Below are 16,463 nucleotides of genomic sequence, written 5' to 3' on the forward strand. Positions count from 1 at the left end.
TTCGCATGCCTGGACTGCCTCATCTGTGCCAGGCAGGTGAGAGGAAGGATCCGCTGGCCTCGAATTTATCCCTAATGTTTTGCAATCTCTTGAATCACAGGCTTCTTTGTGAATCTGATGGAAGCTCCAGCTCAGCTCTGTCCAGTAGAATTTTCTGCAGTGATGGAAATGTTCTGTATTTGTGCTCTTCGACATGCTAGACAAGCCACATGTGGTTTCTGAACATTTGACACGAGGCTAGTGTAACTAAGAAACTAAATTTTAAATTATATTCAATTTTAGTTAATTTAAATGTAAATAGTCATATGCAGCTAATGGCTACTATATTGGACAATACAGCTGTGGATCAGCAGTAAGCAAAATTTTTCTGTAAAGGGTTAAAAAGTAAGCATCTCATTGGCTTTGCATAGGGTCTCTGTCACAATAGGGGATCAACTCTGCAGTTGTAGTGCATGAAAACAGCAACCGAACAGATGTCAACAAATGGACATGGCTGTGTTCCAATAAAACTTTATTTACAAAAACAAGCTGCTGGCTAGATTTGGCCAGGACGGGCCTGAGTTTACTAACACCTGCTATATATTCTCCCTAGTAAAAGATACACCTATCCTCAGAGTTTTTGTCCCTAATATCATAGTTTACAGACCTCCTGTTACCCAACTACAGACCCTGCTCATAATTTCCAGGCTGGAGTGTCTGTTTTCACGGGGCTTTGTGAATGTACCCTGAGATCTGCTCTGCTTAATGAGAAGTGTTTGTGCCCCTGACAGGGCAGTGTGGTCAGGGACCGATGGGACACCCTTTTCCTCAAGCCTCAGGGAAGCCTGGGCCTCAAAGATCCGCCAGGACTGAGAAATGAGGACACCATAAGGGCCTAGGGCCTGGCCAGGTCCCCTGTGTGTCAGTCACTCCCAGCATCTCTGCTGGCACCTCTTCTAGTGTCCCTGACCCAGTCTCCTTTTCCCTGGCCCCAGGCCCCAAATGCAGTCAGTGTCCCCAAGGCCAACCTACTGTGGAAGGAGCTAATGGCCAGAGAGACTTTAGGACACTTCTCTAGAGGCCTCTCTTAGTGAGGAGCTTGTTGCTCAAACTTGGAGAGAATTACTTTGGATTCAGGGCCAGGGTGAACATATAAATAAGAGGACAAAAATCACAGGCTTGATATTGGAAGGAATTGTTTTGTTTTGTTTTTTTTTTTTGGGACAGAGTCGCACTCTATCGCCCAGGCTGGAGTGCAGTGGGGCAACATCCATCTCCCAGGTTCAAGGAATTCTCCTGCCTCAGCCTCTCAAGTAGCTGGGATTACAGGCGTGTGCCACCATACCCAGCTAATTTTAGTATTTTCAGTAGAGATGGAATTTTGTCATGATGCCCAGGATGGTCTCAAACTCCTGGCCTCAAGTGATTCACTTGCCTTGTCCTCCCTAAGTGCTGGAATTACAAGCATGAGCCACCACACCTGACTGAAAACTCATAATTTTTAAAAAATAAATTAGGCTATTTCAGGAGTCCTCACTTTAAGGACAGGTCAGTGTTTGTCAGGAACCCTCAGTTAAAGTGAAATAGAGTTATGTCCAAGCCCTCAGCAAAAGGCAGGTAGAACTTTCTCAGGAGCCTTCTCAGCAACCTTTAGTTAAAAATAGTTGAAGCCTTCTCAGGAGCCCCCAATTGCTCAGGTTAAAGCATCAAACCATTTCCCCTATATCCCTACCACCAGGGGTGGTTTTTGCCAAGGGGGTAGAACTTGTCCTCTTTATGCATTACACCCCTGGCCAAGACAGAAATATCTATTTCTATATTCCTGTAGTTTCATTCAAGAAAGCATCACTTATTCTTTAAGTCTTAAACAAAGGCAAAAAAAAGCTTTTGGATAACTGGCATGCTTACTAGGGTATTATGTCATTACTGTTGTTAATTATCATTAACAGTCTTAAAATATGCCTATTAATGATCTTAACACAAAATAGCAGTGCAGGTCTTAGCCAAGAGCAGCATAATTACCTATTAATGAGATGTAAATTTCCCAGGGAAATGACAGAGATCTGGAGTACCACCTTCTGAACTAACATAATAAAGTTAATAATAATAATAGTGTATAGTCTGAAGATATTAGTGTTAATTTGAATTCTAACACCATATTTAAACAGACTGAGAGAAGTACAAATTATTTGCATAGTGCAAACCAAAAGCCCCTAATCCATGCTATTAAGGAAAAATCGATTGTTCTCCTCTGAATGATACCAAACTGACTCTTGGCAGTCACTATATGGTGTTTTTAGCTGCTTATTTTATTTCTTTTACTTAGGGTTTATATCTCTTTTATTTTCAAAAACAACCTGAGGTACCTTATACAATGAAGCCCAATAGAAAACAGAATTAAAAAAATTAAAACACAGTAAAACCCAGTTAAAGAGGACAGAGACATAGATGTTACCAGGCCCTTAGGATAAACTACTGCAGACGAGCTTCAATTTCAATTCTCAGTTTCCCAGGAACCAATGGGGACAATTTAAGTAACTGAGTTACTGGTTAGTAACCAGCCTTGTTAGGACAGGCACAAGCTCTGAGTCTGAAGAACACTTCACTGCAACTGTGAGCGATGCAGTCCTGCTTGTGGCTATTAGGACATCACATCTTGGGCTCCTATGGCCAATGGGGAAGGCACCTACCTTCATAGGTGGCGTGGAAGCCTTGAGCACTGACTGCATAGTCGCTGATGAGACGCAGAGAGAGGGTGGTGGCCGCACTAACAATAGTGGCTGGCAGCTGAAAGCCTGTGAGTCTGAAAGACAAAGAAGTGGATTAGGGAGAATGACCCCCTTGGGAAACTACACATCCACAAAGCATTTGTTGAGTGCCTGCTGGATACACAGTGCTGATGTAGGCACATAGAGGATGTTCAAAGACAAAGTGATTCTCAGCAGAGGTGATGAAAACCAGCAGCTTTCTTCCCCAGAAACATAGGAAGTGACTCCCCCAAAGCCATGGTCTAATCCCCAATCTGGAGGCCTGCCTGCCTCCTTTGTGTCTCCTCTTTCCTCCTCTTCTGATTTCTTTTCTTCTCTCTTCTCTTTCTGACTGAGGTCCTGTGAGGTTCTGGGTAGAATTCCCCAAGAGTTTACAACTAACAATTGCCATAGACAATATTTATTCACGTAGTAAGGGAAACAGAGCCAACTCTAAGTAGAAGAATGAGGATGCTTCTTATCACAGACTTTATTCTTTCAAATGAATGTCTGCTGCTTTTATAGAAATAAGTGCCTATTAGTTTTTAAAGAAAGCAAAAAATAAAAAACCAACACAATCTAGAAATAATTATTCCTGACAGTTGACATACAAAGAGATGGCAGGATCAATAAATGGAATCATATTCAATGAAATAATTTCATACAAATGGAATCAAACTGTGCGTGCTTTTAAAATTAAAATGTTTAAATTTTCTTTCTGGAATTTAACTGAATAAAAAGAAACAGGTGTGACACTAAAGGAACTGTTGAACCTGAAATAATATGCTTTTAGCATAAGATAATCATTTTTAAAGATTCCTCTGAGGAAAAAAGATACCCCTGAACCCTTAGGAATACATTTAGGAAAGACTTTGTCCACCGCTGGGCATCCATGCATGGTGACCCTCACAGGGACCTAATTGTGCACACAGGTGGTAGTCAGGTGGCCAGTCTCCTATCCACCTCTGTCCTTAACCCCCTCTAAGCCTCAGCCTGCCTTACCACATCCAGGTAGGAATCTGGGAGGAAATTCAAGGTCTAACTTTGTCCCCATTTTTAGGTATTTTGAAATATACGTGATTCTCCTGGATGCCGCTGTACACTTCCCATTGCTACATAGTTTCTTGATGCCCAGGATGTCCACTGAAAGGCATGAGTATTGGGCTCAGGCGAGTTAAATCAGATATTTGTTAACAGCCACTGTGAAAAGCCTTATGCTAGATGAAGCCCTTGTCCCTCTGACCATCCTAATCTTGTGGGATTCATGTTAACTCAGAAGACACTCAAGAAAAAGCAAGGAAAAAATGATCAAATTATGAAGCAGGTAACCAAATAAGTTTCAAGGGCATCTTCTCTTCAAATATAAACATATCAAGCAAAAGATCCCTACCTCACTCCATATTCATATAGTCTCGTTCATCAAAAATGTATACGTAAAATAATAAAATCATACATATTATAAGGAAACAAACTTTGTTTAATCATCTTATGCTGGAGAAAGCCCTTCTAAGCAAGACACGCAGAGGACTCTCTTTGTACCTATTTGCCTGTCAGTCTTCTATGGGAGCTGTCCATGGCATGGAGTCCTGATAGGTACTCCACCTGCCCACTAGCCACAAAGCTGGGTAAATGATCAATCATGGCATATTATTCCTAATTTTTTTTTTTTGAGACAGAGTTTTTGCTGTTGTTACCCAGACTGGAGTGCAATGGCACGATCTCGGCTCACTGCAACCTCCACCTCCTGGGTTCAAGCAATTCTCCTGCCTCAGCCTCCCAAGTAGCTGGGACTACAGGCACGTGCCACCATGCTCAGCTAATTTTTGTATTTTTAGTAGAGACGGGGTTTCACCTTGTTGACCAGGATGGTCTCGATCTCTTGACCTCATGATCCACCCGCCTCGGCCTCCCAAAGTGCTGGGATTATAGGCATGAGCCACCATGCTCGGCCTATCCCTAATTTTTTATAGACTTGTTCCAGGTATGGGGAAGAGGTAAGAGGCCATACCACCCAAGCAGAGTCATTCTGAGTCCTTCCATGGGATATAATATACAGACTCTGAAAGCCTTTTATTTTTGGATCTTAAACCACTACAATATAAGCTTGAGACTCCCAGCAGCCTTTTTATCATCACACAAAGACTATCTGTTTTAGAGAAAATGATATTGCAACATAGATATAAATGAAAGCTGAGCAGTGGCAAGAGAAGAGAAACAGAACCCTGATGATGTATTTTTCAGATCCTTAATCCACATAGTGAGATCTATCTCTTCAATGCCCAGTTACATAAGCCAATATTCTTTCTTTACTTTCTTTTTCTTAAACTAGCTTGATTTGATTTTCTATCTCTTGAATTGATTTAGTACTAATGGATACAACATGAAACCCCAGAGGCCTTAAAGGAAAATATTGATTAATAACTATGTGAAAATTAAAAGCATGTATGTGTGGCAAAAAAACTGCAAAAGATAATGAGAAAAGTGTAACCTGAAAGATTACGAATATGTGACAGGAGGAGGATTCGTATTTATAACCTAGAAAAAGTATTTACAAATCCATAAGAAAATGGCAAACAGCTAGGAGGAAAAGAGCAAATGATACAATACAAATTAATGATCTACTTAATTAATATAAAAATGTGAAAACTAAACCCCAAGACTCATTTTTCACCTATCTCGAGTTGGCAAGGGCTAAGGAAAACAGATCCTGCACTTAGCAACAGGATAATAAGGAAATACTACAAATTATACACACAGATTGGATACATTAAATGAAATGGGCACAAACTTGAAAAGCACAAACTACCATAAGTTTCCCAATATGAAACAGATCATCACACATTAAGGAAATTGAATTGGTAATTTTAAAATTTCCAAAAAAGAAATATCCAGGCCCAGATGATTTCACTGGAGAATTCTACCAAACATATAAAGAAGAATTAACACCAATTCTAATCAAATTTCTTCCAGAAAAGAACAACAAACACTTCCAAACTCATAAGGCCAGTATTACCCTGATACAAGCCAAATACAGTACAAATAAAGAAAAATGAAGACCAACATTTCACATGAATACAAACACAAAACCCTAACAAAGCATTGGCAAGGAGAATTCAGCAATACATAAAAATATTTATACACTATACCCAAGTGGGGTTGATTCTAAAGATGCAAGGCTGGTTCTACATTTGAAAAATCAATCAGTGTAATCTACCATATTAACAGGCTAAAGGTTGAAAAAGCATATGACCACATCAATTGATGCAGAAAAAGTGTTTGACACATTTAAACACCCATTTCTAATTTTAAAAAAATTTCAGAAACCTACAAATAGAGGGTAACTTTCTGAACTTGATAAAGAACATCTAAAAAAAAAAATAGCTAACATCACATTTAATGGTGAAAGACTGAATGCTTTTCCCTTAAGATTGAGAACAAGGCAAGGATTCAACAAATCAGTTAGCAAATCAGCGAAAGACATGGAAGAGACATTTCACCAAACAAGACGTATGTATGGCAAATAAGCACATGAAAAGATGTTCAATATCACTAGCTTTTAAGGAAATACAAGTTAAAACCATGAAGAAATATTACTACATATCTATCAGAACAGCTAAAATAAAAACACCGTAGTCACAATACCCAATGATGGTGATGATGCAGAAAAACTGGATTCCTCATACAATGCTGGTAGAAATGCAAAAACATGCAGCCACTCCAGAAAATGGTTTGGCAGTTTCTTAAAAAGAAAAGAAAAGAAAAACACATACACTAACTATACAACTCAGCAATTTACTCCAGAGAAATGGAAATTTATATCCATTATACCCAAAAACCTATGCATAATTGTTCATCGCAGCTTTATTCCTAATAGCCCAAACTGGAAACAACCCAAATGTCCTACAATAATAGATGAATGACTAAACAAACTGTGGTACATCCATACCACAGAATATCACTCAGCAATAAAAAGGAATAGACTATGAATACATACAGCAACTTGGGTGGACCTCAAGGGCTTTAAGCTAAGTAGGGGAAAAAAAGCTAATCTCAAAAGATCACATGGCATATGATTCAATTTATATAATATTCTTGAGATGACAAAAATTAAAGAGATGAAAAACAGATTAGTGGTTGCCAGGGATTAGGGATGGTAAGAGGAAGGGAAGTGGATGTGACCATAAATTAGTCGTATAAGGGAGATCTTTGGGTGATGGAATCATTTTGTATCTTGATTGCAGTCATGGTTAGGAATCTGCATGTGATAAGATGACAAGTGTACATACACATTGCACCAATGGCAATTTCCTGGTTTTGAGAGCATGCTATAGTTACATAAGATGTAATTATTGGAGGAAACTGGAAGAAGGGTATGTGGAACCTCTCCTGCGAATCTATTATTATTTCAAAATAAAAAGTTTTATGAAAGGAAATCTACCATATTGACTTCTGATTAGCCCCAGTCTTGAGAACACCTCCTGATTCCTTTTCTATTTACTGTTCTTAGTGTAAGAACATGTCAATCACGATGTTATCATACAAATTACGGGCTATATATATATATATATATATAGCACTCTTGCCTGTTCTGGAGGCTGCCTTTCATTGTCTTGCTGGACACATACACTCTTTCCCTATGGTACATAAGCCCTGGGTCTGGGGAGTAACAGTGCAGAGATCTACCTGCCTTGTGGCTACCCAAGACCATGCTTCTGTTTATAAATTTCCCTAATAAAACACCCTTTACCAACAAAAAATTAAAGATTTTCAAATATTGTATCTATGGCTCCTGTTATATTGCTGTTGGACAGTACCCCAGTCCTGCATTAGATCAGACCTACACTCAGTCTCTCTGGATTGGGCTTTGAGCTTGGTCTTTTCCATGCTCCTCACTCCAACTGCTTCCTGTCTACTCCAACCCATATTGCACCCTCCCAGTTCCCACCAGCACATTGACTGCAGCCGTGCTGACTACCAGAACCAGAACTCAGAACACAGGGCCCCCGCTAGCCTATTCCTTGGCTTCCTGTTGACTTGCCCATGCACCATGGCCCTTTCTCTCCCCTCAAATATTCATATCTGTTTACAGACTGGCATCATACCATTGGACCCTATGAATCAAAATAGTAAATTGTCCCCAGTGAGGCGAGACCTACATTTGGTTCCCCAGACTCCATCCTAGCCAGCTCTGGTTACCTCTACCTCCAAGTGGGCCCAATTCACAGCAGGTGCAACTTGTCCCTCACCCATGTCTACTAGAATTATGCCCTTGGGTGTCCCTCCCAGACACTCAGCCTAGGGACCATCCTTTCCTTCAACAACATCATGGAGGAATCTCAAATCTCACTAGGGCTTCTCTCACGAAGTCCTGTCTGAGAATGATATTCCTCTCACTAAGTAGAAATTGTTGATTTTATTCCCCAACTTAGTTCCAGGACATCTTTGCATTGCAATTAAAGATTCCTAGACCCTAGTTTCTTGGTACTACATTGACACAAGCTGTGAATAGCTAATGTACACTGTCAAGAAACAATTACAGTTTTTATCACTTAAAATATATGGAATTGCAGCTTACTAAGCATTTCCTCTAATCAGATATTTACCACTGCTCTGCTCCTTCCCAGGGTTAGTAGATAAATTCTAGCAGGGAGGATTCCTCAAAGGCACTAGCTATGGCTGGGGGAGGGGATGGAAAATTGAATCTCCTCAGCGGGATACCTGAATCATCACTCCCCCACCCACTCATCTTCGAGATGGATTCTAGACATGCTAATGACCCTGCAGTCAGGAGGAGCTATGGTGTTGCATGACAGAATGAGCAAATAAAACTTTCAGACTTTCCCATCTTTTATCTGACAAGATTAAATACCATATTGAAAGGAGTGAGGTATCCTTCAATAGTGGGATCCAGAGTTAGTAGAGAAATGTGGCAAAATGATGGGCAATGAAGGCGAGAGGCTCCTGTTGCTATTGGTTATCCTCCCTGAGGACTCTAAAATGTGCAGAGAACAGCATTTTGCAAACAGGTGGCACAGCCAAGCATGTAAAACAATTCTCATCTTCTGCTTTACATCAGCCTTATTGTCTTCCCATTTCCTCCAGCGCCTTTTGTTCTTGTCTTCCTGCCAAAAGTAACTCAGAGTTTTGAAAACAGGATGGCCAGGACCCCATATACTCCTCATTTCTCAGCTTGGAATCTATCCACAGCCTCCCACTGTTCTTAGGATTAAAGCCAGAATCCCAAACAAGGTTCACAAAGCCTGCATGGCTTGGCTCTGACAGATTCTCTGCTCTGTCTTCCTGCCTGGCTCCAGCCCCCCTCCCCAGTCTTCTTTGGTTAAGGCCACCCCAAGGGCAAGGGAATTGGTCAGCCCAAAGTGCAGGCAATAAGGGCATAAATTTCCTGTTGGGAATTTGAAATCAATAATAAAATGGACTTTAAAAGTTCCTTCAATTTGCCATGCCCCATCTTCAGGGTCTTTGCACTTATATCTGGTTCTATTTACACTGTCTCCTATTTAGAACACTTTCTAACTCTTAGGATTTGTTTAAGTAACTCTTTCTCATCATTCAAATCTTATCACAAGTGTCTCAACATTACTTCTAGAAAGATACATTCCTGACATCCCAGACCAGTCTATTCTGCATGCTCATAGGTCCCAGTGGAAATCACTGGTATAGTTCACCTTGCATTTCCAGCTTTCCTTCTAGACACAGAGTAGAACAGCACCTCCCATCCCTACTGAGGTCAGGCCTGACCACAACACAGGCGTGGCCAGGGAGATGTGGGTATCAGTGAAGGTCACTGTTGCCAGAAGGGAGGCTTGAACAGCCTGTGTACCTTTTGCTGAACTCCCTTCCCCTTATCCAAGGTCAGTGATCCTTGGCCTCTGTCAGCCATGGTCTCTGAGCAACTCCCCTAAGCAAAGAGCTCCTGTAAACCTTTTTTGAATCTGCAGCATGAGCAAGAAACTTTTGGTGAGTTAAGCTGTTTCAATTTGAGGGTTGTGGCCGGGCGCGGTGGCTCAAGCCTGTAATCCCAGCACTTTGGGAGGCCGAGGCGGGTGGATCACGAGGTCAAGAGATCGAGACCATCCTGGTCAACATGGTGAAACCCCGTCTCTACTAATACAAAAAATTAGCTGGGCACGGTGGCGCGTGCCTGTAATCCCAGCTACTCAGGAGGCTGAGGCAGGAGAATTGCCTGAACCCAGGAGGCGGAGATTGCGGTGAGCCGAGATCGCGCCATTGCGCTCCAGCCTGGGTATCAAGAGCGAAACTCCGTCTCAAAAAAAAAAAAAAAAAAAAAAAAAAAAAAAAATTTGAGGGTTGTTTGCTGCCACTATGTTTTCAATTGTAGGTTTTGTTATTAGCATTCAGGTTTGGTGAGGCCAACAGATCAGAAGACATTGCCACTGAAAAGATACCCACAGTTTCCTAGAGGAAGGGGCATACTATGCCATGCAGGGCCACAAGCATGTAGGAAGCTCCAGGGTCAGTGACAAGGCAGAAGAAGCCTGGAAAATGTGAGCAAGAGCCTTTCTTGTGGTTTTCCCAAGAAGGAATGGGCAAGATCAGGTAAGCAGCAGAGCGGGTTTAGGATTGCCTAGTTTGAATAATTTCAGAGGGCACCAAGGTGTGTGGACCACCCTTAGTTGTCTGATGTCTGGCCCTGGGTAATTAGGGCAGGGAGATAGTAGATAAACAATGAGATCTCAATAAAGGAGGAAGAAGCCAGGCATGGTGGCTCAGACCTGTAATCGTGGCATTTGGGGAGGCCAAGGTGGGAGAATCACTTGAGCTCAGGAGTTCAAGACCAGCCTGCACAACATGGTGAAACCCCATCTCTACAAAAAAAAAAAAAAAAAAATTTAGCTGAGTATGGTGGCTACTCAGCTGAACTTGTGGTCCCAGTACTCAGGAGGCTGAAGTGGAAGAATCACTTGGGCCTAGGTGTTCGAGGCTGCAGTGACCCGTGATCACATCACTGTGCTCCAGGCTGGGCAAACAGAAACAAACACACACACACACACACACACACACACACACACAAATGAGATCCTGACTCAAAAAAAATTAAACTTAAATTAAAAATAATAATAATAAAGGACTTAGTTGTGCTCTACCCAACTGGGATGATCGGTTAGCATATGGAAAGCACATTTCTGGGAGAGCTGTTAGCTATTTTAGGTCAACAAAGCCCCAAGATGGCAAAGCATCAGAAAATACAGACAATTAAAAAACCGTGATTAGTACACACAGTGTTACTTGACCTATCCTGACTGATATCTCTTTTCTTCTTTTCTTTACTAGCACTTACCATAATTCCTAATTAGATGCTTATTGGGGTAAATAGTTTTCATTAAAGTCTCCCTGACTAAATGAAAGTTCCATGAGAGCTATGGCTGAGTTTGTGTTGTTTACCTTGCGTGTGTATTTCTCAATGAATGAATGGATGGATGGATGAATGAATGGCAGATTACTCAGTGTTTTTCTAGAAGCAGTCACACAGAGTCTTAGGTAACTCTGATGCTTGCAGTATGGACCACAGGAGGGAGAGACATCTAGACATGGACTAAGTAACACTTACTGATGTGGCAAATCCCCTACATACCGTGAAATGAGGCGAGATAAAAGGACAAAGCAGACTGCTTTGAACACCTCCTTCTCTTCCTAATCATCCAAGGAAAAATAAAAGGGTGAGAGCTTTTATTTTAAAGAAGGTATTAGGCTGTGTGCAGTAGCTTGTGCCTGTAATCCCAAGACTTTGAGAGGCCGAGGTGGGAGGACTGCTTCAGGCCAGAAGTTTGAGACCAAACTGGTCAATATAGTCAGATCCTGTCTCTCCAAAAACTTTTAAGTACAGTTGGGCATGGTGGTGCATCCCTGTAGTCCCAGCTACTCAGGAAGCTGAGGCAGAAGGATTGCTTGAGCCTAGGAGTGTGAGGCTGCAAGTGAGCTATGATCATGCAACTGCATTCCAGCTTGGGTGACAGAATGAGACTGTCTCAAAAATAAATAAAGGGAGCATTTATTTATTTAAATAAGGAAGAGGGGACAGAAGAAAGTGCTGAACTGCACACAAAGGGACACCCTTTCTAAGCAGAAGGACTTGAACTCCTCCATCAGAATTTGGCTTGGATATGACTAAGCTTCCTGCCTTCCGGTGTCACTGAGGCCTTGAGCACATCAACAATTGGCCAGTGTGGACTGAGACCTGAGTGTCTTCCTGGAATGTGGGGTCTATGTAAGACCTTGCTTGGGAGAATCCCAATAATGGCTGAAGTGAAATTCTTCCCCTTTATGCACGGGATTCAAAGTCAAATTGTTTTTAATGGAGGGATATGACATTTCTTCCACTCAAGTGAAGTGTTCGCAAATTCCTACCCATGGAAACAAAAGCTCTTTTTCTTACTCCAGGAGTTAGTGCCCATGTTTGAGAACTTCAAGGCTCTCATGTTGACCACCTACTCAATTCCTCAGGCTGGGGTCTCTTGGCTTTGAGGTGCCAGGCTTGCAGCAAGGTGACCCTAAAAGACCCCTCACCCTGTGAGGTGAGGAACAGTTGAAGAAAGTGGGCATGTCTAGTCTGGGGTCCAACAGAGTTGGCAAAGGGGAGGATGAGAACTGTTTCCACATCCCTGAAGGCCATGCTTGATACACCAACGTCCTCATGAAATGCTTGGCAAGGAAGCAGGACCATAGGGCAGAGGCTCCAGAGAGACATACTTGGGCTCTGTGTACAGAAGAACGCTGGCATTTGCATCTACCAAAGGTAGGAATGTGCCACTTCTCAAGTTCAATCCAATTTTAATCCTGCAAATATTTACTGAGTGCTAACAGGTCTTAGACGCTGATCCTCAGAGAGGGGGAGGAACATACCAGGTTGAATCTTGGACTAAGCTCATTAGGGACATGGCTTTGCTTCTGCCAGTCAGAGAACCAATGAGAAAGGCGATAATGAAACTCTAATCTCAACAAACTCCAACCTGGAATTCCGGAGTCTATTAGTACATTAGGTTGACCCCATTACTGGAGTAAATGTAAATCTTGATTCCTGCTTGATAGAAAAACATAGAAGACAGGGAAAGATGGAAGAATTAGGCTTTGTCCAAATGTCTTCCAGGCACATGGAACTTTCTGGAACTGTCTAGAGTGGGGCTGCTGGCAAATCAAAACACTATTTGCTAAACCTGTCAGTGTGACAAATGTTGCTTACATTTACTCTTTTATTCCCAAGGTCAAATTGGCATGTCTTTTTTCATATCACTGTTTGATGTGCTAACAGCTTTCGATAAAAGCCCAGTTTGCTCTATTACTATTTTTTCCTGGATAATTCTATATTAGTTGGGCTCTTTAAGATCATCTCTGTGCTGCCTCAAGATCTGGAGAACCATATGATAAACCCCCACTTTCCATAACTTTCTGAAGATAGAGGCAGAGCCCTGAGTCATCCTTGAGTGAGTGTTGCTGGGGCTGGTTCTCTAGGCCTCAAGTGAAATAAGAGATCTGGATCAGCTCAAAGGACACAGTAATCAGGAATGACAGAGACGGACGGCCCCTTGGGTGACATGGCCTGAGGCTTTGCCTTGCACTACCTGGCCTGCCTTTCTTTCTACCTTAGCTCATGGCTCTCTCTCCTTTGGTCTTTCCCCTCCACCTGCACTGGCTTCTTACACTGTCCTTGAAGGTGCCACATCTCTTTCCATCTCAGGGCCTTTGCACATGCTGCCCCTAGGGCTCTGTGTCCAGATGTCTCCCTTAGCCACCCAGGCCTCCTCCACTTTACCTTCCCTGCCAACCCTGCATTAGCTTTTCAGGGCTCAGTTTCAGCATCAGTTCCTCTGAGAAAGAGTTTAGGGATCCCTGATAAATGTTCTTAGAGAGCAGAGTACTTCTACTTTGTAACATTCATCTCAATTATCATGAATCGATTTTCTTACTGAATTGTGATATATCTGTCTTTCCTTCTTGATGGTAAATCTCTTGGAGGCAAAGACTATCTATAGCCTTTTCACTACATCACTAGTGCAATATGAAGTCAATAAATGAAGGTTTTACTATGAGAAAGCAGACAGAAAAGGCCTGTTATCCTTTGGAAGGCCAGCTTACAAGTGTAACCCCTGTCTGGCATCTGGGAACCAGGGATCTCAGGACAGTTCCCTCCATTTCCAGTACTTTCAAGAGAGGTCTAAACAATTTATATAAACATTATGGTTTATGCTGAATACCTGCTTTCCATCTGGGAGCCTAGAGTTTTGGTATGTGTCAGGAAGAGGACCTAGGTAATCACCTCTGTGGGAAAACCCTGGGCAATGAGTCTCTACTGAGCTTTCCTGGTTGGCATTATTTCATATGTGTTGTCACAATTAATTGCCAGGGGTTTGAAGCATGACCTGTGTGGCTTTGCCAGAAGAGAAGTCTTGGAGGCTTATGCCTGGTTTCTCCCAGGCATCGCCCCAGCATGCACCTTTTCCCTTTGATGATTTTGCTCTGTATCCTTTCATCATAATAAATCACAGCCATGAGTACAAATATATCATGAATCCTATGAGTCCTAATAAATCACGGGGGTGGTGATGTGGACCCTCCCCCCACCAACACAGAAGGTGATGAATACAATCAGATTTTTCTGGAAAGCACCAAAACTAGGTTATTTTTCAAAGCATGTTTCTAGAGTGTTCATCAGTTACACAGAATTGGGAAATGCTGGGTTAAACAAAGCAAGGATTTTTCAGAAAACAAATAAAAAACAAAATGTGTAGGAGGAGTTTTAACAAGCTAAGTCAATGTAAACTTCCAAGGCTGGCATAGATTATGTAACAGATCCCAAACTCATTAGATTATAGCCCCTTTTCTTCTTAAAGCATCCTGTGGGCTGGGGTTCTGTGGAACCCTCTCTGGGAAACAATATGCCCAGAGAAAGCAGGTTATGGAGCTGAGGCTGCTGCTACACCAGCCAGGAGGCTGCTGACACTCCTTGTCTTAAAAGTTCTGAAACCCAGAGTGACCAAAGGTCTGAGCTGCCCCAAGATTTGAAGAACCATGTGATAAGCCTCCACTTCCGAGGGTGATCTACTCATGTCTCTTCTTTGCAATCCTAAAGAGCCCAACTAATATAGAATTACCCAGGAATAAATAGTAATATAGCAAATTGGGCCTTTATCGAACGGTTTTCATTTAAGGCTGTTAGCACGTCAAATAGTGATATGAAAAAAGACATGCCAATTGACCTTGGGAATAAAAGAGTAAATGTAAGCAACATCTGTCACACTGACAGGCTTGGCAAATAGTGTTTTGATTTGCCAGCAGCCCTACTCCAGACAGCAGCCACTAGTTAGATACATAAACCATTAAGCTAAAAACAGAACTATCATTACAGGCATCATCTGGTAATTTGCAGGTAATTGATGGACATTAGTCATAATCACATACTATACACACACACACACACCATACACCCCTACAAACACATGTTTTCTCTGGTAATTCCCCTTTGCATTTAGTCAAGAGCTTCTAAAACTGGGAAACTTGGAAAATCTAGGCTTTTTGTGCCTTTCTATGTATACATCATAGACCCCTTTATTCTTAAAGCATTTTGTTGGCTGGGGTTCTGTGGAACTCTCTTTGAGAAAGGATATGCCCAGAAAAGGCAGATCATGGAGCTGAGACCGTAGCTATGTTGGCTACAAGACCACTGACACTCTCAGTCTTCAAGATCCTGAAACTCAGAACAAGAGAAAGTCTAGAGATGGTTCTTGTGCTGTCTCAAGACCTGGAGATCCTTGTAATAAACTCCCATTTCTGAGGGCCATCTTGCATTAGCTAGATACCTACTGGAAAACAAAAACAAAAACAAGAAAAAACAACTTACATCCAAAGGCTCTTGTCTAAAATGTCCCTGCCTCTCCAGAAAACATCTACTGGCTCTGCACACCTCTGCTTTCAGCTGCACATGTGCATTTATTTTTGGAGGTCAGGATACCGGTCTTTAAGTATGACTGAATGGGAACAAAGCTAGGCCTCCAAATCTCCATATACAGTACACTTTCTAGGATGTGTACTCTCTTTAGAAGCAAGATCTGGAGTTGTAGCAGACCTACCTGCTGAGGTCTAAAAATAGGGGAGAAGCACTGTGTTCAGAATGCAGATCCTCTAAGCATGCTCACTCTGTCAAAACCCAGGGGTGTTTCCCATTGGACTAAGGCTTCTCCTTCTGCAGCAGGGAGCCCTCCTGATGTGCTCTACCCAAACAGTTCCCAAACCATGTTGCACAGAATACTATCCAGTGTGATTTAGTAGGTTTGCCTGAAAAAAATAAGTAATTTTGGGAAATGCGACATACAAAGTAGCACCATGGTTCCCAAACGGTGCACCAAGGTGCCCCAGGGCATTGCAGTGAGTTTACAAGGGTACCCTGGAATATTTTAAACTTTCAAAGGAAATAGTGGCACTTAATACCTGCTGGACACACAAACTATTAGCTCAAAGTGGTTCACGGTTTCAACATAAAGCTACCTTCCATGAGATGACATCGTATCTTTGCAAAGCTAGGTGTTTGGTGGTTGGTGTGATGGGAGGTAGGGACCATGTGTAGATCAGTGTGGAACAGGATATGAAGGTGGTAGTTTCCAATCTGAGTCCAAAGTTTGAGAATCTTTGCAATGACCAACAAGAAAACACATACCATTAGCAATCAATTGTTATTTAATAATTATTTAAGGATGAAATAAAAAT

At 42.0% G+C, this 16,463-nt stretch overlaps 1 protein-coding gene across 1 annotated transcript in view; it reads right to left on the reverse strand.

Moving 5' to 3' along the window:
• The window catches only part of CSMD2 (CUB and Sushi multiple domains 2), a 616,469-nt gene that overhangs the window by 495,807 nt on the left and 104,199 nt on the right, over nt 1-16,463 (reverse strand). The window contains exon 3 of the mRNA XM_064363669.1: nt 2,670-2,782. Within this exon, the coding sequence (XP_064219739.1) occupies nt 2,670-2,782 (113 nt within the window). The remainder of the gene's footprint in view (nt 1-2,669; nt 2,783-16,463) is intronic.

The sequence above is a fragment of the Aotus nancymaae genome, unplaced genomic scaffold, assembly GCF_030222135.1.
Source record: "Aotus nancymaae isolate 86718 unplaced genomic scaffold, 86718_ANA_hifiasm-v0.15.2.pri h1tg000053l, whole genome shotgun sequence".
Lineage (NCBI taxonomy): Eukaryota > Metazoa > Chordata > Mammalia > Primates > Aotidae > Aotus > Aotus nancymaae.